Here is an 18445-nt window from a genome sequence, read left to right as displayed (position 1 = left end):
AACGGTCGGGTTTCGGGCGCTGGCCCCAAAATACTTTTTGAAAATAAAGCTTAGAAACCAAAATATTCTGTCATTATGCATTGAGAAGTTAGAAGAGGAGGGGTGCTCTTCTAGCTCTTCAGCTGTCCAGCCTAAAAATGCACCTTTAGGTAATTAAGTGCATACATTAAATTAAGTGTGAAGGTGCTTAGAATCCTTCCTTCCTGGAAATATTTTGCCTTCGAGGCTGTAAACATTCGATTTTTAACTACATTTATACATATTTTAGAAAGGGATGTAAGATTCGTGAGCTCCTCCAAAAAACCTCCTTCCTCATCACGATATAAACTAGGGAGGGAGGGGGTCCTATCAAAACTCGTTTGTAATTGAAGTCCCAAAAAAATTCATTTAAGTTTCCTTTAAGCAAGATAAGTGATAAGGACTGGATAAGCTAGTTTCCGTAGACATTTTTTCCAAATAAAAGACTTAAAATGCAATTTTTTGCTACATATCAAATCATTCGTGAAAGGGCGTGGGAAAAGGAGGTTCTCTTCCTAGTTTTGAAATTAAAGCCATAAAAAGTAAAATTTAGGCTCTCTTTGGTTTTGTGAACAATAGGTATACTCTGAGAAACGCAGCATTTAGAGATCGTCCAAGTGTCTGTAGTTGGAATCAAGAAATGATGTAAAAGATGGAGAAAAATTTTGGAAATAAAAGTTTTGTTTTGAGGACAGGGATATAATTTATCTCGAAATTAAGACCTATACTTTTTTCCAATAAAATACATGTGTTAAATTTTGTTATCTTCTCATAATATTTTTTTCTTTTTTTTCCCTTAAAAAAATTCCTACAATCACAAGGCTTTGGGAGGGGCCATGGCTCCCCTCTAGATTTCAGTCCAGATACATGTACAAACATTTCTTGAATTTGTAAAATAAATGCAAAAATATTAGAAATAATTAAGAGAAATCCAAGAATCAACCACTGAAGTTTTTTTTTTTTATATGCAGCAGGGTAGAACTAAAATTTAGGATTTAGATGCTATTTTTTGGCAAATGGATAACTAATTTAAATTTAACTTAAAATTCAAAGGCATTGTAAAAAGAAAACAAATTACACAGTTTAAGACTGAAAAACAAAACTAATAAATAATTAAATAAACAAACATCCAAAATGAAAATAATTCTAATATCAACCTCTGTTTGTTTCTTCTCTGAAGCATGATCTGGCCCTTTATGGAGACGCTTTTTTCCTGGGCTTGAAAATGGCGAACGATCGAGCTCTAACACAGCAGTTTCAGAGCTGAAGGAAAAGTCTTTGGAACTATCAGCAGGAAAAGAGTCAGTATTTGATTTTAGGGGACGATTAGGTGTTGAAGTTACTAAGCCTTCTGTATCTGCCATGTTATCAGCGGTTACATTTGAAGCATATTCAACCATGCAATCGGCTGATGAACTGCTTGAGATAGACGAAGCATCTGAATGTTTGCCTTTGTCTTTCTTAGGTTTCTTTTTGACAATTTTTGATAGCGAAATTTTTGATTTCTTCGATTTTGAGTCCTTAGTTAAACTTTCCTTACTTTTAGATTGAGTTTCCTTCTCTTTAATATTTTCAGAATCATTTGCGGGTCTATTTTCTTCTTCAGAGACATTGGTTTTGGATTTTTCAGGAGAGTCACTGCTTTTGTCTTTTTCTGGTGAGGAATGTTTTGCACTTTTATCCAGCTTGCTGTCTGATTTTGTTTTTGATTTTTCTGTTTTTTCTTTGGCCTTCTTTTCTTTAGCTTCTTTTTCTTTTAACTTTTTCTCTTTTGCTTCTTTCTCTTTCAATTTCTTTTCTTCTTTAGCTTTTTTCTTAGCTAATTCCTTTTCCTCTTTTTCTTTCCTCTTAGCCTCCTCTTTTGCTTCTTTCAACTTTCTTTCTGATTCTTTCTGTTTCTTCAAATCCTCCTTTGAAATTTTGATATTTTCTGCATCCTCTACTTCTTTAGATTTACCTTTTTTACTAAATGACAGTCTTATTTTTTTCTCTTTTTCAATTTCATCCTTAACAGCTTTTTCTTCTTCATCAGAAATAATTCTCACTTCTTTCTCATCACTTTCCTTCAAGTTCTGCAAGTTCTCAGGTGCAGCAGCAACAACAATTTCATCAACTTGCAAGTCGGCTTCAACAGCAGAGTCCCTTTTATTTGGAGAATTTTCTGTAGATTTATTAGATTTATTTTTCTTTTCCTCTTTATGCTTTTTCTTATCCTTTTCCCCTTTCTTCTTGTCTTCTTTTTCCTTCCGTTCTTTCTCCTCTTTCTCTTTAACTTTATCGTCTTGCTTTTTGTTCTTCTTATCCTTCTTCATGAACATTGAAAGACCCAATTTCGATTTCTGTTCACTCTTTTCAGTTATTTCCAAATTTTCTTTATTTTTTATCATCTCATCATCTTTGGAATCGTCCCATTTTAGTGACTCATCAATTGTGGTGTCATTCCACTCTGAAGATACGTCTTGAACTCTGTTATCTTCCTCGGTGATGACCTGCTGTGCAGGTAAAATTACTTCACACTGTGAATTATCGTTTTCCACTTCTGGAGGAGCGTAAGTAAATGCGAGACCTTTCGCTCTTTTACTTCCTGGCGAGGTCTCCAGCAGAATAGTCTCCGCAGGAACAGGAGAAATATTTCCACTTTTCTGGCCTTCATACGTAAATCCATGATCAGCAGGGCTGAATGGCGTTTTTTGTTCATTGGCATTGACCTCGTAGATGTATTCTTTCGTGTAGGGTGTTGGTTTTCCAGTAAAAAGAGACGTTGGTCTCTGAGGGTCATCTTGCCCTTTGTTCCTGTCTCGCAAAACTATATGTTCCTCCGTTTTTGAGGGAGTTACAGTCTTTGCAGTTGGAGAAGCTGAAACTTTATTCCTGGACTAAAAATCACAGGTCAATTCAAACATAAAATTCGGGATCATGCAAGAGGGATGATGTTTTCGTGATCAGGAAAGTCAATGGGAGCAATATCATGCAAGGAAGAAAAAAAGAAACATTAGAAACAAAAACATCTATCAAACAAAACTGCAACATAATTTAAAACATGCATTCCATCATAGATTTAAAGAAAATAACTACTCAAAAAAGCAAAATAAGATTGCAAGTTCATCCGAATGATTGTCAAGCAATCTAATACTAACATTTAAGTCAAATTATGTTTTTGAGTTATTTCACTAAAACTGAGTTTAGTTTTTAAGTTAATACCTGAAAATAATAAAACATACAACTATCAAAAAACTAACCTCTTCTATTCCCTTTTTGTAAGGTTCTTGACTTAAAGTTTTCACTTCTATTTTATCAACTGTTTCTGGGGGTATAGGGGATTTACCTCTAGAACCTCCTTTTGGCAAGTCCATTGGCAACATGACGGCTATACCACCTATTGGTTTCTGAAATGTTGAAAGAAAATGAATTGAGATAAGAATTTAGTAATGTTTAAATGTAACACATACCAAATGCATTACATGCACGCTTTTTTTTTGTAAGAGATGTAGTTCTTTTTTGTCCTCCACTTGGTATTGTTAAAAAATTGAGCATTTAAAATGATTTTCTCAACAAAAAAAAAAGAAAAAACTGGTAAAATTTCTGGAAAAAATTGCGTCTTTCTAACAGAGAAAAACATTTTTCTATATTGTTACCACCAATTTTAAAAAAAATTAACTGTATCCCTTTAAGACCTGGAATATTTTCTTGAGAGCACATGCAAGCAACGGTTTTCGTGTCTCCTAAAGCCTGGAAAGATACTAGTGACGCCATCTGTCGAGAAAATGGGTACTACACATCTTTGGCTAACCAGCACGATCGTCCGATTCCGGCGTTTGTTACATAAAATGATCTAGGAAGCTAAAATTTGAATGATGTTCGACCCGCACGATCGTGTAATTTGGGGCTTAAAGGGGTATAATGTTACATAAAAAAAGTACATAATATAAGTTTGATGAATGCTGATGCTTATTAAATTACAATTTTGGCAAAATTAGGTGCCTGGTCCATTGTACCACACAGAAAGGAATATAGCTTTCATGCATAAAAATATCAAATTATATGCAGAACCTTTATATCAATGATACAAATATCCATGTGGGTTTATTTCTCATTTAAATGGATGAAATCAGAGAAAATATAGGCAAACCCTGTTAATGTCACCCCTTCAAAGCGAAATTTCACTTAACATGAAACAAATGCAATTTCTAGTTAGATAAAGCTAAAAATTAGTGTTAAACGAATCATTTCAGAGGAAAATGATTTGGATAAAATCCCGCTTAAGATGAAAAACAAATTTTTAAGGTCAAGAAAAAAATGAAAGGGACAAAAACCATCTTTTTACATGAAATTTCCTTATAACTTCGGAAGGTTGAATGATCGGCACTTCAACACACGCCAGAGTCTACCATGCACAGTCAGTTTCTTCACATCAAACATGATGCAAAAAGTTTATTCTTCTATTCTGATAAATTTTGTTTAAGAGTAGCTGATAAGACTTAATATAAGTTTTGCACTTAAATATAAATATAAATGCTTGCATGTGCATTTCTGCAAAAATGTAATTTGGTTCCTATATTTTCTGTGTCACAGAAACAAAAAAATTTAGTCTGTTTACTTAAAACCTAGTAAATGTAGAAACCAGTCGACTCGATATATTTTGACGTCGTCCCCGTCGAGTTTGCATTAACAAGGTTTGACTGTATTTGGTTTATTTTGAAAAATTCACCAACTCACTTTACTTTCCCGCTTCTTTTCTGCTTCCAATTCCTTCATCTTTTCTGATCGAGAGACCTCTTCGGGAGTGGTTGTTAAGGAGGTGGACTGGTCATCCATTTTCTCATCACTGGGGTACCCTTGGCTAGGAGGACCTGAAAGAGTGTGGCGCTTGCTTTCGTCTGGTCTTTCAGTTGGAGAGGTACGCTCTCTAGAGTAGCCTGGGGCTGGGGAGGCACACCACACACATTTCAAAGAGGGAAAGACAAAGGGAGAAAAAGCGAGCAAACATTCACATGCAGACATTATTATGCATAGCTGCCATTACAAACACAGGCAATAATAACATTAAGTAAAAAACAAAGTATGTAACTGTGTGTACTAAGTGTACTGTGTGTTAGTAACTGAGTGTATCCTGTCTGCATCCTCAAATTGCGTGTACATCAACAATTTAAGGTTGCCTCTGGACATAGCGCTGTGCCCTGTCCCTATGAGCTCTTTCAAAAACAAGGGAATTGGTCAAGCCCGTTTCAGACTTATGTGCTCTCAGTGTGGCGGGGGAAATATGAACAAAAGTTTTGGTGACAACGGGTTTGTAAAAAACTAAGGCAACCTACAATGCACAATACTCTCATTTAAGCATCTTTACTCCACCTACTTGCACCTTTGAACTTATCAATTTGAACAAAACAAATTATCTTTCTCGTTGGGGTGAAATTCATTCAAGCCTACTTGAAATACACAGGGTTCGCACTCCATTTCAGAAATAAAATGAAGGATTTTTGGAGGAGTTTTGAAGGAGTAAAATGAGATTTTGAAGGAATACTAATGGGCTGTCCTTAAATGGTGTTGCACTTTTATTCATCGTATTTGACCCCCTTCCCCTTTGTCACAAAACGTCACACTTCACCTTACTACTCCTCATCACATGTCATAACATAGTGTTGTAACAACTGTGTGATGTCACTTTTTATCACTTTCTCTTACCCTTGTCACAATTTCATGAACCCGGCTCCCCCTCAAGTTATGACATCAAACATGGATGAACCTTTTTACATTGTCAGAACTGCGATTTACTAAACAATTGTTTTCTTTAACACAATCTTCTATATATATAAAAATGAATGTTTGTCTGTATGTCATCCATGAACTCAAAAACTACCCGGCAGATTTGGCTGAAACTTTCACGGTTTGTTATTTTTGGTACTGGGAATGTTTATAGACCAGTTCGAAAAAAATCCGATCGATAGTTCCTTTTTTATTCAAATTTAAGTCACAATCCATTGGATAAATACGAATAAAATTATCGGCTGCAGAAATTAAATCGTGTGAAAGATCTCATTGATAAGAAGTTAGCTGTTGCCATTTTTCTTGAGTTAGAACAAATAAATTCTTTCTTTATTGTTTTATGGCTTTTCATGCAACAGGGGGATTTAAAACTTTTTCTATTTGATATTTTTAGCGATTGATTGATCTTGCAAACTGCGTGAGTACAAAATTTGAGTATAGTCACGGCTTCACTTGATACCTGGATCGATTATTATGAAAATTGCTATATATATATATATATGTATTTTTCCACGGAGAAGGTGCATAATATGCTCATTGAAGCCACTCGCCACCAGGTGGCACTGCAGAGTAGTAACTTCTGCCCCGTTCAACCGATTGTCATGAAAATCAGTATAATGATGTATTTTTTTGTTGGCGTAGCAACGCGCGTCGGGTACAGCTAGTTGCTTAATATAGTACATCTACTTATGTATTTTTAAATATTTAAATAATAATTAGACAAATTGACTTTTGCTGCTGAGAGTGTGGTGGAGGGAAAAGCAATAGATATAAAACTTGAAAAAATAGCTAAGCACCATTTAAGCATGTTTTACTTCAATTATGTCTTAGTCATCTAATAATATTTTCACCTTCAACTTTTATGACTCCTATGCTCAATTTGAAAATCACATCTTTATGAAAAAAATAAAGATACGAAATTACTACATCAAAATCATAAATATACTTTTGCCCTAGTGACGATGTTAAGTTGTCGATTAAAGTATTTTAAGTCACTGTCATAGAGAAAAATTATGTAGTCTTGAACTAAAAAAGAAGGAATTTTGAAGGAATTAAAACCAAAATGAAGGAGTTTGAAGGGCCCTTTAGGAAAATTTCCCGATTGAAGGAGTATTGGAGGAGTTTTGAAGGAGCGTACGAACCCTGATACAACTTCCTCATTTAAATTACATATTATAATAATTGCAAAGGAAGATTGATCTAGATATATGATTGCTGAGGAAAAGAAAAAGACTTGTACTATCATTAAAATGTCTACATTTTAAAAATTTTTGAATTCCTGTTCTTACAAAAAAAAAAAAAAAAACCAGTGCTAATAAAGCAAAAAAGTGCAAGTAGTTGGAGAGGACATGTTTTTGGGGTTTCAAGAACATTTTTCGCAATGAAAAAGAAGTGGGCTGTTTGATGTAAAGTGTTATCAAAATATTTGTGGAAGTAAGAAGTAAAGTTTGAAGTTGTGCTCTATGTTACAAAAATTTAGTTCAGAAAGTTTGTAATCATGCAAAAAAATTACGACTATACCTATATTTAGCTAATATTCTAGCACAGTTTAAGAAAAAATATATATATTTCACTACATGATCTAATAAATACAGTAATAATTGATACAGTAAAAAATGCAACAATTTGAAAAAGATGCACATTTTTAATATATATAACTATTGTACTAATGTCAGATAATCTGAACTTTACTGTATCCCATGCATGAATTTTGAAATTGTTCAACATTCTCATAAATAAACAAAATTGGTGGAATTTGTTGTTTCGAAATTGAAATTTAATACATGTGAGTCAACATATAAAAAATATAGGAATAAGAATTATATTTTAAATGAAAAAAAATAAATTCTGTTAACATTTATGCAATTATTTCCTACAGAGAAACATGTATATATTATTCGTGCCTCCAGATAAAAAAATTACAACTGAAAAATTAATTGCAGAAATAAATTTGCAGAATGTGAATGCTCAACAAGTTAAAATTTACAGCAATTGAAAAAGATCAGCATATATTTATCTATATAATGTAGTTAAAATCTGAAAATAATATTTTTTCAGGCACTGATTATGAAGAGTTATAATAGAACCTGAACATATTTCTCAGATAAATCTTTATAAAGCACTATATAAACAGAGCAAATACTAGAATCATCGTCAATGAACACCAGAATCGGTGGAAAATCAGCTCTACATTGCTCCATTAAAGACATTTACATAGAAATATGGTGGAAAACTATGGCAGCAAAAATCTCATGGATTAAAACATGAGATTCAAGTCATGAGATGAAGCTGCACAGTTATTACCTCAATTCAAAAAGTAAGTTATCTGAGAAAATTATAGATTTCTCAATCAATCTAATATCAATATTTTAGAATGTAAAAAGAAAGAAGAAAAAAATGCTGCAAGGAATATTTCAAACTATTTTAATAAAAAGTTTCTTCAATTCAAAGTTTTCAATAAAAAGACAGAATGCTAAAAAATTTTGAAAAATTCAATAGCAAGTATAGAATTGTATCAACACAATCAGTAAAAATGTTACATAATCGGAAACATAGGATTCTGAAAATATTTTAATAAAACCAATAACATATTGAACTTCAACAAGCATTTTTGAAGCATACGTAAATTGGTGTTGATCAAATAGCAGAAACTTTCTAAAAACAAGATTAATTTTGTTTGAAGATATCAGGCTTCATTTTTGTGAACTATCAATAAACTTTTTAAATCCTACAAATAGTCAACATAACCGATTAAGTTACTCAAACATTACTCAAAATAACTTTTATATCTTATTCATAATTTCTACGAGAAATAAACAGATAAAAATTGAAAATGCAGTGATTGCAATAAACAAACAGTGTAAGTAAAAATACATAATGCTAAAAGCAAAGCATATTAAGCAGAGAAAGTTGTAGATGCTCCAAATATTATAGGCGAAAAACAGAGGAATATTTGGTTATTGACAATAGACAGTTAAAGCCACTCTAAAGAGATATTTATACAAATTCAAATAATAAAAAATAATCATAAAATAGATTAAGGTGCAAAATGTTTAGTAAATTACTAAACTTTATTATTAATATCATTACTATTGTTATTATCATTGTTATTATTCATCAATAAACAAGGAGTTAACCTTAGACAATCTAATACTGAGAATTTCATGATTATTATTATTTCTTAATGTAATGGAGCTTATAAGATAGTTGCATCTAATTATGCTAGGTTTTTTTTTTTTTTTTTTTTTTTTTAATTTCCCAGTGCGGAGGGTGCATAGCACAAACCTCAATGCGAAAATATAAAGACTCTAGAGGAGGTTTTGACATTACACCCCACTTTTCTTTGGTCAAGCCAATATCATTCCATTTTTGAAACAATTCTCATTACACTTTTGGTAACTTATCAAAATTAAATTCCAGCATGGAATTAAAACTTCTCTATTAATTAGTTAAATAATAAAATGAAAGTATTTAACATTATTGAGAACACATGATTAGTTTTCTTTTTTTTTTATTGTAAAGTGGAGGGTGGGCGAATTACATCATTTAAAAATATGAAGTGCGATATGAAGTTGATACAACGAATATATATATATATATTTTATTACATAGTAACACTTTGTCACAGGTTTGAGCACTTAGTGGCTGAATAAAATTTCATATGCAATATACAAATTTACAAAAAGCTATAGCTTTCAAAACAAATTAAATCTGATGCTAGACTAAAGTTCTCCCTCCCCGTTCACAAAATCTAATAGATTTGTTGCAGAAATAAAAATACAAACGCTTCAAAATAAACCTTTATTTACTTAATTTTTCAAAATGATGTCTAGTTAAATAAAATGACAATATTAAAAAGGTAATCCCTTAGAACATTAAGTCCATATAAAAAATATATATTAAATGGCACAAAATTTGATTTTAAGTTTAAAATAAATGCTCTCAATGACTTATTTAGAAGCTCATATCTTGTATTATAAACCACATACCACCATCCATACTCCTGGATGCAAATCTTTTATTGCTTAAGGTTCTCTCAAAATGCGGAGGTGGACGATCTATTAGAGCACTGGCTTGTCTCGTTTGGTACTGGGTCCTACCAGAATACCGGAACTTGGAACCAAAGCGAGGAAGGAAAAGTTTTGGCTTAGGGGGAACCTCTGGAGTCATCAATCTTAAAAGGAAAACCAAAATGAATACATCACTAATATTGTATTGAAAAAAAGCAAATATAATTAAACAAATTTATAACTTCTGACATCAGTGTGAGATGTGTATAGCGAAAGGAAATTAAAAACAGCACTTTTTAGAATTATTGCTTACTAGCTGCATTGCCCGGCTTTGCCCGGTCTACCTTGAAAATAACCATTGTGTCAAGTGAAGTATATTCAATAACCAGGCTTAAATGAAAGAATAAAAAACCATCATGCAAAATTTCCCCTCCAAACAATGACGACAGATATTAAAATACTTTTAAGAAATTAAAATAAAATGAGAAAGATGGCTTTAAAAAGGCGTAACCATGGAAACACAAAATAAAATAAGTTTAAGAATTGAAAATGAGAAAGATGGAAATCAGGGGTCTGTCCAGGATTTTTCACAGGGTCCGTTTTTTGTGAAAAATCAAATAATTTTGTGAAAAATGAATTAATTTTGTGAAAAATCAAAAAATTTTGCAAAAAAAAATAAATAAAATAAATTTTTTTTGTCAAAACAAAATTTTAGAATTTAGAGATGGCACAAACGGCATCAATTAAACTTAAAGTTGAGTGTTTTCCTCTTCTACGTCGAGAAAATCATTCTGGATTTTTTTCCTGGTATTTGGCGGGGGGGGGGGGGGTGGCATCGCTGTTTCAAGTATCAATATTTATCTAGAATTCTACATTATGTTAAATTATACTAGATATATTTCTGTACAGTACTTAAAATAATTGTAACAAAAATATGAATAAATAAAATAAAATTCAGAAAAGGGTTCAGCATTCAACTTTTTGACCCAAGACACTCTTAAAAAGCACAGAATTTCGTTTAAAACTTATAAATTCCGTGATTTTAACAAAAATAAAAAGATATTTCAATTGTTTACCTCTTAACAAAGCGTAATAAGCATCAAAATTTCGTAAAATCGGATTCTCATAGCGGATGCAAAGAGATCGCAATTCTCAAAGTGAAGGCATCAAAAGTATAAAAACGGCTTGTAAAAGAAATGTTTTTGATAAAATTATTTTAAAATTGCATTTTAGAGTCCTATGATAAACATATCATTAATATCTGTGGACACAGTTGACCCAAAAAATAAAATAAAATAAACCATCTATTCAGCACTTCAATTTTTGACTCATAACAGAAAATGGAATTTTGCTTTAAAAACTTGAAATGAGAGTTCTAACAGAAATAAAGAGACCTTTCATTTATTTGAATCCTAATAAAGCGAAGTTAGCTTGAAAAAAGAACAAAATATGATTCTCGTATCGGATGTTAAAAGATTGCATTTTTCAAAATGTAGACATCTAAAGAAAAAAAATGGTAATTAAGAGAGTTTATTTAAAGTTAATCATCCTTGTGTTAGCATCAAAAAATCAAAACCCATATAATTTTCTCCCAAAATAACAATTAAACATCGCACCGCACCGTAAAAACGCAAATATTGACAAGCTGGCAAAATAATGAGAATATTTTCTAATCAAGTCATTATAAAGGTTCAACGCCAGACGCTAGGTGGTGATAACTTTGAAGTTGGTAACCCTATCTGAAACGATCATATTTTTTCCTCATCCTTACTATTCCTTTGCAGTTCTAAGTTCATTTCGCAGATATATATTATTATTGTTTATTAAATCATGAGTGGAGAAAAGTGCTTACCAATGCCTTTTCAGAAAAGTTTACAACACCGCTGCTGTGATAAAACAAACAACCATTATATTTATTTGGCAGTAGCAATTATTTATCGCTTGCAGGAGCATCGCAAGAGTGCCGATTTTTTTTTTTTTTCCAAAATTAGCCGATTTTGTATAAGCTGATTCCTCTAATTTGACTTAAAAAAAGGTTCCAAAAATTATCGGTTTATACACAGAAATATGCATTATTTTGCTTTCAGATTTGTTCTTTCAATAAACAATTTGTGAAAGCTCCGATCTTGTTTATCAGAATTTTATGAAGGGTCCGTTTTGTTTGATCGGGATTTTGTGAAAGGTCCGTTTTGTTTGATCGGGATTTTGTGAAAGGTCCGTTTTGGTTGATCGGATTTTTGTGAAGGGTCCGTTAACGGACCCAAATATCCTCTGGTCAGACCCCTGGAAATAATGGATTTAAAAAGCGTTACCGTGGAAACGCAAAATAAAATGGTTAAAAACTTGAATAGAGAACACATTTTTGAACTTCATTTAGTTCGCATCTAACTTTTTTTCTAATGGAGGTAGTGGGTTAAACTTTCGACCATAGGTCGAGTTAGATCTGGAGTTAAAAAAAAACAATTCTTTTCAATGGTGTCAAAAAGAAAACTGTAGGACAACTCCTTCACTTTTTATTGATGGATTTAATGAAGAAAGTAGAGCCTAAATTTCAGCTAAACCTAAAAAAATTCGAGCTAAAAACGTAAATAACTCCCGTCGTAATTAAGTTAGAGCATTGAAACAAATTGTGTAGAACGCAGAAAATTTTGCTCTTTCCAACGATACATAATATTAATATGTGCAAGTATTTTTTCACCCCCATATTCGGGAATTTATGAAAAAATCGGGCTTAAATTGTAATAAAAAAAGAACTATTCATCGAATTGTTTTCGAACTGGTCAGCAAACCTTTTCAGGACTTAAAAGAACAAACTGAAAATTTCAGCGAAATCGGCTGGATAGTTCTCGAGTTTTGTGAGTTCAAACACACAGACGCTTTTTGGAGACTTCATTTTATACTATGTAGAGATTTCTAGAACAATAATATGTTTTACTGAACACAATAATCATGACAGATTAAATCCCAAAATTACTTAAAGAAAAATGGTTGAAAGACTAATATAAATTACAGCCTTTTGGTGTCCTTTTTTTAAAGGAATTGTTATAAAAAGAAGAAAACACAACATGTGAATTTAACAAGTTTTCAAAATTAAAAATTTTGTTTCTAATCATCTCACCATCAGCTTTTTTCCAACATTCTTTTCCTAATGAAATATTGCATTTCCTCTTACTGACAGTCGAGATTTTAAGAAAATTTTAAAAGTGGCTCAATAGTTTTCATTTTAGACACTGAAAACCGTAACCAGGTGGAACATATTCGGCATTAAGAGTAACAAAGAGTAGTTTTTGTTTAAAAAAAAGACGGGGGGGGGGGGGGCAGTCAAATGTTGCAAGTTTCTTGGTAAAGTGACAACAGTCACACAACAATAAGTTTGATTCATTTTGAATCATAATATAAAACACGAGGGGTGCATTAGACAAAATTGAAAATTAACGCAGGCATGGTGATAATTTGAAAGTAAATACTTTTTTTGGCACAATATGGTGCAACTAAAACAACTATTTTACCTCTCAAATGAAATGATTGAAAAGTAAATACCTCACTTTTCCTGAAATTTCGTTTGTAATTTTCCTGGACCATTTTAGGTGGTTTTAATTTCCCCCTTAAAAATCTCAGGTTTTTCTGGTGCATGGCGACCCAGTACATCTCATAATGATGTATTTATAACTTTTTCTCAAGTGCTAAAAATAGAATCACCATCTCACCTGAAAAATGTATGATGCTCAACACAAACTTTCCATAATCGTTTGGCTGCCTTGTGATTTTGCAATTTGAAACCAATAGTACTTTCGAAGTGTTCTAACTAGAAAAATATTAAAAGATAAGTTATGCATACACTCAAAAATTCTAAAACAGTCTATGCTAGTAAAATTTGCATTAAATAGAACTTCAAAGATAAACACACAGGTTTACATATATATATGTATACATATATATATATCGTCGCTAAAAAGACAACTGGGCGTTTCTCACTTTTAAGCATTTTGCACATAACTGATTTGAAGATTTCTTTCTAATTCACTGTATCGCTTGAGAACTGCCACCAGTGTGAGGGACTAACTTTTTTGCTATTTATTGTAGAGATATGCTCATAGGTTATATTATAAAATTGACTTTGGACATTTCTGTGGTGGTCATATCTCATTTTTTGAGGTACACCCATTCGTCTTTTAAGCGACGATATATTGAATCTACTATTACACATCTGTCAGTACAAAGTTGTACATCTGTTAGTAAATGTTGAACTCTTTTTTTTTTAAATTTTGTTTTTCTTTTTCTTAATTGAATTTGTAATGCTATGAACTTTTTCTCAACATGAGGGACAGAATAGAAAATGAAACCTATAAAAGTTTCCATAACATTAGACCTAAGGCGGCCATTGAGTCGTGTCTGGTGAGGCCTTCTTTGTTCGATAGAATTTCATATTAGAACAAGGTTTTTTTTTCTCCTAAAAAAACTGAGCAACACTCAATGGATTTTTTTTAACAACCTTCTGAGAGGATAATTAAGGAGAAGCAAAAAGAACCAATTTACAAAAAGGAAGTGAAATATTTTGCTCAATATGTTTGCATTCCGAGAGTGCAACCTTATTAGAATGCTAAAGTCACCAATTTCCCTTTACAGTAATACAACCTTTAACTTGCAGAAGTTGTTAATTTGTAGAAGTAACTGGCATTGATGGCATTCTGTTCACTGGGTCAAATTTTTCTCTCATGCTCATCCCCTAAGACAACTGAGTTCTCAAGCAACACATTCCGTTTTCCCCACTGATTATCTGATAAAAATCTTTTTTTCGCCACTCCCCAATTTCAGGAATCAGGGCTCGACTAACTAAAAGTGAGGCCCTAGGCCCACAATGCTTTAGAGAGGCCCTCTCTATTCTATCACTTTAAGTCCATGGAAAATAATGTTTAACATTTATTTAAAAGAGGGTTTTTTTTATTATTTTCACAAAAATACATGATTCTTTAATGCTATGCATGTTTTTAAAAATTTGGGGCCCCTTAGGACGATGGGGCCCCAGGCGCAGGCAGCCTGTGCTTTAATCAAACCATGTCAGGAATTATTGCAATATAGTTCACCTGGCCCCCTTTTATTAAATGAAAAAGCCTACATTTTAAAAATTTATGGTTCTTTTAAATTCCTACTGTTGGGTTAAAAGTGCAATAATTTAAAATACTATTAGTCTGGTTTACTCTCCTACTCCACTGTAAATTTTTAAGAAAAATCCTACTTTTATATACAGTGGGTTTGTGATACAATGGAATTGATCTTAAGCAAAACAGATATTATGCAAGTTTTTCACAAGTAATGTTTCAACGCTAACTCTTTTTAGAATTTTCAGGAATGAAGCATGGTGATAAGTATTGACTTCGTGGTTGGTTCCTGAAGATTGGATACTGTCGTAGACAAAAAATTATGGCAACCAAAAACAACATTCTGCTCGATAAGTAAGTCTGAAGCACAAAGAAATCAACAGATCAATGGCTCCTCCTACTTTCTCTTCTTGACAAGCTGCCTGATGTGCGTCCCCCAATCTGGCAGCACCAACTATTCATCTTAATCCCTCACAGTTATTACTACTGAACAGTACAATACTATTATAAACAAGGGCGGATTCAAGGGAGGAGTGATTGGGGCAATTGCCCCTCCCTTGAAGGACCCTGCACTGGCAATTTTTCCAAATTTAAGTTCTTAAGTGCAAGCGTAAGCCATTTTTGATGATGGAAGGGAAAATATGGGGTTCTAACTCTACTTCGGGGAAACTTTTCGGCATTGAAGTTTCAAAAAGGGAATTTCAAACAATCTTTAACAATGTTAGGAGCAGGCGTTTGGAGTGTCAGGTAAAAGAATAGGGTTCAATGTTTTTCCTCCAGTAATTTTTCGAAACTGAAGTTTCAAAAAGCGCTACGTTACACGACTTTTGATGATGTTAGAGGAAGGGAGTATCGAAACACTTTCGCGGAATTATTATGAAATCAAAGTTCTAAAACTCAATTTTAGAATACCTCTTTGAACAAAAGAGGAAAGGAATAGGTTTATACCTCATAAAATCATGTCAACTAACCTCTGAAATTTTCATTAGAAATTAGAGCATATTGCTCACATTTTTATCTCCAACGAAAGTTATTTTATTTACTTACCTCACCAGGTCGAATTTTGATGTAAAAATTATTTCTTTTGTATGAAATTTTTAAAATTTTAGGCCACGCAAATCTGTTGATTCGTAGTCGATCCCTGTAAACCAGTAAACCAGAAGAACAAACGCCAAGCATGATATCAATGCCCTCTGAATCTTTTGCTTGATGTAAATCTACACCATACATAGCCAACTTTTTTGCATTTTCCAAATAATGAAGCTCAGCTTCGGCTGGAGTTTGGCCTCTAAAACATTAAGAAAAAGAAAAAATATATATTACGCAACTTTTTAAGCAACTACAAAATATTTGCAACATTAAAAGTATATCAAAACAAAACACAGCTAAAGCTTGATTTTGCAAATATGTAATTTACAAACACTTCCGATATTGCAAATTATATTTATAAGATTTAAGATATCTTCATCTGAAGCAATGCCTTTGTCAATATCTTTTACAAATCAAAAATGGCAAAAACCATCCCTTTTTTACGACAAGCTAAAATTATTTTTTTTTAAATTCCAGTAGCAGGTATGGAAATCTAAATGAAGACAATAAACCCCTTTTATTTCGACTGTAATTTTATCATCCTCCAACATTACTTTCATTCCTTACTAAGAAACTAACTGGTAGTTTTGATATCCTCAGTTGATCCTAATCAGGACCAGATTTGGAAGTGGCCCCAAGGCAACGAAGGAGTGGAGGCCCCTAATCAGGGTTCGAAAAGATCATCATATTTTCGAAAATATCTGATACTTTGATATCTATCCTAGATATTTTGAGAAAAATGTATATATCCGTTATTTTCAACCCCTGACAGTTAGGATATTTTATAAAAATTTTATTGTGGGGGCCCCTTTGTTGTGAAGGCTCTGGGGCCGTTGCCCCGCCTGCCCTCCCCTAAATCCGGCCCTGATCCTAATTTTATGATCCGACTTTTTAAATATCAGGGCTTAGACTCTTTTTAAGACATCAAAAAAGAAAAATATAATGATTAACTGACAATGCACAAATGCACCTTTGAAAATGTTCTACTGAAGCTAACTAAAATTAAAAGACTATTTCAATGTTTGATGCGTGATGACTAAACAAAAGTGAGTAATTGAATGAATTAGCAATATTTTAATGAACAAAAATTGCAAATTACTGCAGACATGTGTTCCTGGGTTACAAGGAATCCCTTTTTCAATGTAAAGAAGTGTGAGCTTTGGGTTGAACATTTTCATCCAAAAGCTCACACTTATTTGCATTGAACAAGGCGTTCCTTGTAACCATGGAACACGTCTCTGCAGTAATTTGCAATTTTTGTGTATTAAAGTGTTGCTAATTCATTCATTTAATTTTCAAGCACAAAGGTATTTATTTGTTATTTAAAAGTGAGTAAACTAATACAGCAGAACCTTGATAACTCAGATTAATTGGGACCCGATCGAATACGGAATATTGAAAATCCGGATTATCAGGAGAACAAAAAAAATAAAATAAAACTTACTGAAAATCATATTTATGCAAGGATAAGCCCTTTCATGGGAAAGACCACGGTATATCGTTCTTTGAGCTCCATTTTCTCTGCAATACAACTTTTGAATCAACTTTTTTCCCTATCGAAGAAAAAAATAGATTCAAAAGTTGCATTGCCAAGAAAAGGAAACTCAATCAACGACATAACACGGCCTTGCCCGTAAGAGGGTTAAATAAATTAATGTTATGGAAATTTGAGGATCACTCCTCAAATTAAAAAAAAAATTGATTGATCCAGATTATTCGGACAAATAGGGTCCGAATTTGCGGGGTTCTACTGTACTTTAATTTCATTTACATTCATCATACTTTGTTTATTCAACACTAAAATCTTTGCTCTCAATATAGCTTGCCATGGTAATGTGCATATCATGCACTGTAGGTCAAAAAGATAATGTGTTAACTGTTAAACACCAGAAATAAAGGAAGACACAGGGAATCATGGATTGATGACCTCGAAAAGGATCAGAAACAAATAAAGATCTAGAATTGTTAAAGACTGGTTCTGCAGTGGAATAAATGGAGATTTGTTAGGGGGCGGTCGAAGCCTGCAAAAGCGGTGCTTAAAAAGAGGAATACTGGGTAGGTAATAAGTTTTTGATGGTTTTCAATTTCAGGTAATCTAAATTTTAATTACCTTTTCCGTAGTTTCTTCTAAAAGAGTTTGAAAAATCAAGGGACAATTCCAGTAATTAGTAAATGTTAAAATTAACTCCGTAGTTTTTTCTTCTTTTTTGACTTTAAATTGTCTTTATTTTAAAAATCAAATCAAAGTTAATTTTTCCATGACAGGAAAAATAGTTTTCTGAGAAAAGCTACAGATTGTGCAAGTTAGGCTCCAACAGGAAAAGCAACAATCTTAAAAAGGATTTCTTTTCAGAAAGGTGAATAGAAAATAATATTGTTATTGAAAAAGTTGAGCCGAGTTATAATCCACTCAACTTCCTAAGGAGAAATGAAATTTCTCAAAATCCGAGTTCTTCTTACAGGAGC

General features: G+C 32.5%; 1 protein-coding gene across 3 annotated transcripts in view; it reads right to left on the bottom strand.

Annotated features, from left to right (window-relative positions):
- Positions 1-18445, bottom strand: part of LOC129220404 (band 4.1-like protein 3) — a 115430-nt gene that overhangs the window by 17121 nt on the left and 79864 nt on the right. For 2 of the 3 annotated variants that reach the window (XM_054854820.1, XM_054854819.1), the window contains 6 exons: positions 15938-16178; positions 13499-13596; positions 9771-9955; positions 4735-4940; positions 3258-3404; positions 1176-2894 (listed from right to left, as the gene is read on the bottom strand). In XM_054854820.1, the coding sequence (XP_054710795.1) occupies positions 1176-2894; positions 3258-3404; positions 4735-4940; positions 9771-9955; positions 13499-13596; positions 15938-16178 (2596 nt within the window). The remainder of the gene's footprint in view (positions 1-1175; positions 2895-3257; positions 3405-4734; positions 4941-9770; positions 9956-13498; positions 13597-15937; positions 16179-18445) is intronic. The other variant, XM_054854821.1, reaches the window with a different exon arrangement.

The sequence above is a fragment of the Uloborus diversus genome, chromosome 4 (assembly GCF_026930045.1).
Source record: "Uloborus diversus isolate 005 chromosome 4, Udiv.v.3.1, whole genome shotgun sequence".
Classification (NCBI taxonomy): Eukaryota; Metazoa; Arthropoda; class Arachnida; order Araneae; family Uloboridae; genus Uloborus; species Uloborus diversus.
The sequence above is the reverse complement of the archived record's forward strand: the minus strand, read 5'-3'. Positions and strand labels throughout refer to the sequence as shown.